Source organism: Phasianus colchicus, chromosome 1 (genome assembly GCF_987193195.1).
Source record: "Phasianus colchicus chromosome 1, bPhaCol1.hap1.1, whole genome shotgun sequence".
NCBI classification, from domain to species: domain Eukaryota; kingdom Metazoa; phylum Chordata; class Aves; order Galliformes; family Phasianidae; genus Phasianus; species Phasianus colchicus.
Genome location: NC_143436.1, coordinates 197586714 through 197591217, shown reverse-complemented (window position 1 = coordinate 197591217; position 4504 = coordinate 197586714). Strand labels below are relative to the sequence as shown.

General features: G+C 50.2%; 1 protein-coding gene across 1 annotated transcript; it reads right to left on the bottom strand.

Moving 5' to 3' along the window:
* Window positions 1–888: 888 nt before the first annotated feature.
* On the bottom strand, window positions 889–2372 carry LOC116239522 (olfactory receptor 52R1-like). The gene has a single exon (XM_031609635.2). It carries the CDS (start codon window positions 2348–2350, stop codon window positions 1403–1405), a length of 948 nt encoding a protein of 315 aa, XP_031465495.2. The 5' UTR covers window positions 2351–2372; the 3' UTR covers window positions 889–1402.
* Between the last annotated feature and the right edge of the window lie 2132 nt (window positions 2373–4504).

The following is a 4504-nucleotide window of genomic DNA, read 5'->3' as shown; positions in this document are numbered from 1 at the left end:
TGCAGACTCCATGATCTTTCCCTTCCCCCAAAAATAGCTTTGGCAGCAAAAGCGTGATAGGATTACCTTCCCACCAGACAGCACTGCAACATACTGCATGCCAACAGGCATTCACCAGCTGGGAACATCTGCTAGCCCAAGCACAGACGTTTTTGATTTACAAGTGCAAATGCTATTCCCCAGTATACAGGAGTCAGACAAGTACCAAACCACTCTTCAGAGCCAAGAAAGCTCTGGAGTTTAACAAACTTGTGCCCTGTGTTGCAAAGGATATATTTCTGCACCATGAGAAAAGAAGACAGCAGTCCTGCATACCCACCTCGCCAAGCTGTAACACAGGCAAGGATTATTCTTTCCTACAGGTCCTGTTCCCCTCAGCTGGGCACAGTGCCTGCAGTGCAGTACCTGCATTACAGCCAAGTGGCCAGAGCCCACAGCCACAGAGGGAACAGGTACAGCCAAAAAGCTGCTCATCTCACCCTGATGTCAGCAGCAGCCCAATGAATGGTGCTCACTGCCTTCTAACAAGAAAAGGCTCTGAGAGCAATCAGCTCTGCAGGACACATGCACAGAGTTTCTGTAGAAACTAAGGTCACTTCAGTACCGCAATGGCACAAACCAAGTTATGTGAAATTATCAAACGGCACTCATGCAAAAAGCAGCCCAGAAAAATGCTAGTGGTCTGTGAAGCACTGTTTCTGTTCTGTTCTGAAGAATGGAGGGAGCTGAAATTAACGTACTCTCCAGAAATGGGTCTGATAATTTTATTTCTCCTCTTGTCTGCTTCTCCTTCCATTTGCCTCCCTCAGCATATTTTCCCTTCTGGGGCCAATCTCCTGGCTATCCACTGGTATCCAGCTCAGACACAGAACAGGGAGCAGAGCCTACCTGTGGGCAGCCCCGTTATCAGGGCTTCTGTGGGGACAGAGAGCTCCGAGCAGTGGCAGGCCAGATCAGAGATGTCTTCTGCACCTGGTAATGCAGCTCACATTGCACACAGAGCACAGTTCCAGAACTTGTTAGAGTCAGATTCAACACTTAAATTTGGGTTCCCAGCTGAGCTTCACGACATTCAGCCTACAACCTTTCTCACATACCGAGCAGTGATTTTGTAAAACATGTTTTGTGTCATCACAGAGAAATTCTGATATTTTTGAAAGGATTTAATTTCATATAGTCCAAAGAACACTCTGCACGTGAGACTTACTGCTGAAGTTCTTCCTGAGATACTTAGGAGAAATAATGGAAAGGAAAATCTAGAGATCTCTGCAGGAATGCTCTCCAAGTGCTCCAAGCATTAAGGAAAAGTTTCTCTCTGAACAAAGAGTCACAGAGTAAACCCAATAAATTGACCAGGGTTCCATATAAATCATCAGCTCAGTTTGTGGCACACAGACACGGGTCAGATTCCCTTCCTCTGAAAGAGGACAACTATCTTGTCCCTGAGTTGTTTGGTTCTGACCCCATAAATGATGGGGTTCACTGTGGGGGGTACCAGTAGATAGATATCTGCCACCAATATATGGATGTGCTGAGGGATGCTGTGTCCAAACCGGTGGGTGAGAGACGTGAATAAGGCAGGGCCATAAAACGCGAGGATGACACAGACGTGGGATACACATGTGTTAAAGGCCTTGAGCTGTGTGTCAGATGATGACAGCTTCAGTACCACTCCCAGGATCATAGTGTAGGACACAACGATCACTGTAAGGTCAGCTCCTATCACTGCCACAGCCACAGAGATGCCATAAGCAGCATTGACTCTGGTGTCCTCACATACCAGCTTCACCACGGCCATGTGTTCACAGTAGGAATGGGAGATGACACGATGCTGGCAGAAGGCCTTCCTACGGAGCAGGAAGCAGGCAGGACCCACCAGGAGGACTCCACGCAGCAGCACCAGGCTCCCGAGAGCTGCCACCACTGGCATGGAGAGGATGCTGGAGTGCCGCAGGGGATGGCAAATGGCAAAATAGCGATCCAAGGCCATGGCCACGAGCACGCCTGACTCCACACCTGTGAAGGTGTGGACAAAGAACAACTGAACAAGGCATGAAACAAAGCCAATCTCCTTGGAGCCCCGCCAGAAGATGATGAGCATTTTGGGCAGCATGGATGTAGACAGGACCAGGTCCGTGAAGGCCAGCATGGCCAGGAAGAGGTACATGGGCTCATGCAGGCTTGACTCTGTCTTGATGACGATGAGAAGGATGATGTTCCCCAGCACAGCTATGGCGTACATGATGCAGAAGGGGAAGGCAATCCAGAACTGCTCCTTCTCCAGCCCAGGAATGCCAACCAGGAGGAAGGTGGGGGGGTGGGAGGGACCGGTGGAGTTCAGAGAAGACATGAAGCCCTTCTTGTGTCTTGCCTACCCTGAGGGCTCTCACATCCTGTAACAAAGCATCCAACACCCTTGAGATGATGTGGCCAGCAGCAAACCCAGATTGCAGGGTGATGTGGTTTTAGAAGTGCAGGAGGTCCAGCCCTGGGACAGCAGCTTGCACTAGTTCAGGAGAGCACTTTTCCCAGAAGTGTCCTGTCAGTTCCCACTTCCAAGTATCCCTGTCTGTCCCACCTTCTGAGTGCTCTTGGAGCATGCAAAACAGATTGTTACTAATGCAGATGCAAAGCAGTCCAAAGAAAACCTGTTAATGGGCACAGAGGGGATGCAAAGTCATTAGCAGCAACCCTCCAGCTCCGCAGAAGCTTTGTTCTGAAGCACGCTGCCTGCTCCTGTAAGCAGAGGCTCTGGGTGTTTGCCATGGGTGAGGAACATGCAATTGGAGAGCAAAGCCCTGAGGCAGTGCCACCGGATTTGGAGAACCCCCCTCAAACGCAGTGCTCTGGCAGAGCCCATTCCTCTCCTGCACAGACTGCAGCTCACTCAGCCCCCGAACATGGCTGAGCTCCTGGGATTTTCCCAATAGGTGGGGAAAAGGGATTGCTTGAGAAGCCCTGCAGCACAGGCAGGGCAGTGCTGGTGACCTGGCAAGAGCCTTCAGGAACTGCCCTGGGGCCGTGGTCACTTGTATGGCAGAGGTGCAGGCAGCAGAAAGAAGGGAGGGCACGGCATGTCCAGGGTGAGTGCGAGCCTCAAGACCAGTCAAGTTCTGCCCCAACCCTCAATACTCACCCACCTTCTGCAGGTTTCCATGCAGGGACTGGGCACTGTGGGGACCGGGAGATATTTATAAGTTGCCAGGTAAATCTTAGCCGAGAGTTCTGAATTTCCCCTGCCAATTATGATGTAATTAGGGAGAGAAAAAAGAAATACAAAAGAAGTCAACTTTTAATCACCTTAGTGCTGGTGACCTCATAGTCTGTGAAAAACTTTGGTCTGTTTTCTTACAGTAGCTTCCAGAGTTTGTTGAGTTACTTGCCCTGTGGTGTGGCTCGTTGAACCTCCCTGTGCTGTTTTTGCGGTGTCCACACAGTAAGGGATCATGGAATGGTTTGTGTTGGAAGGGACTTGTAAAGATCATCAGGTCATGCCCCTCGGGTGCATGACCTTGCGACTCCTTGTCTTCTCACCACCAGCGTGCAACCCATCCTCCCACCCTTCCCTCCCTCCATCTCTTTCCTTATCCCACCCCTTCCCTTATTTTCTGCCTTTTGCATGTGAACTGTGGACTGTCCTCTCCCTCCTGGAGTCAGCTGGGGCCATAGGAAGCTCAGCCAACCCAGTCTGTGGCTTCTCAATCCTGCATGGGATTCTCCCTGAGGCCTCCTGACCTGTGCACCTGATCTGCTCCTGGTAAATGTTGCTGAAGTCTATAGAATGCAATTCAACGCTGTAGAGAATCCTGAAAAATAGGAAAATGCCTCCAAATCTCATTTAATTCCTTGAGAAGCCCAGGTTAGACACGACACCTATTCCATGCCCATTTCCAGCCCAGCTTCCAGCACAGGCCCTGGAGCAGCTGAACCAAGGTACCAAGACATGCCAGTATCCGTAGCCCTCATCCCCAAAAGGAACAATGGATGCAATTATGGGCTTGCTTAGCTGCTGAAGAAATTCCTGTTATCAAGGTGGAAGTGGAAGGCTACTTCTTTGCAGAGCTATCTACAAGGTAGAGGAAGAGATCAACAGGAAGAGGCAGGCATCATGAAAGAGTCAGTAACCATCCAAAACGTATCCCTGACTGAGCTGCAAGTTTTGTGAAATTATTTGCGACTGCATCCAAGCGATCCGTTTGTCTCCTGGATGCTCCAGTGTTGGGAACATGGGGCCAACAGAGCGGATTTAGAGTGCAGAGACGCCAGAGAGCTGGGATCCCTCATTAGGGATAGGAATATTGTCAACACCGTTACAAAAAGGGACAGTTCCTCCCTCTCTGGATGTAATTCCTGTTGGATAGGAAGGAGAGGAATCCCCAGAGAAAATTCTGCACCAGGCTATGACCAAATCACAGAATTACAGTATTGTAGGGCTGGAAGGGACCTCCAGAGCTCATTGAGTCCAACCCCTATGCAGTGCAGGCTCCCTGCAGCAGGCTGCACA

Bases quoted from the DNA above. Each gene is read 5' to 3' on its own strand.
- LOC116239522 (XM_031609635.2), bottom strand. From the start codon at position 2,350: ATGTCTTCTCTGAACTCCACCGGTCCCTCCCACCCCCCCACCTTCCTC.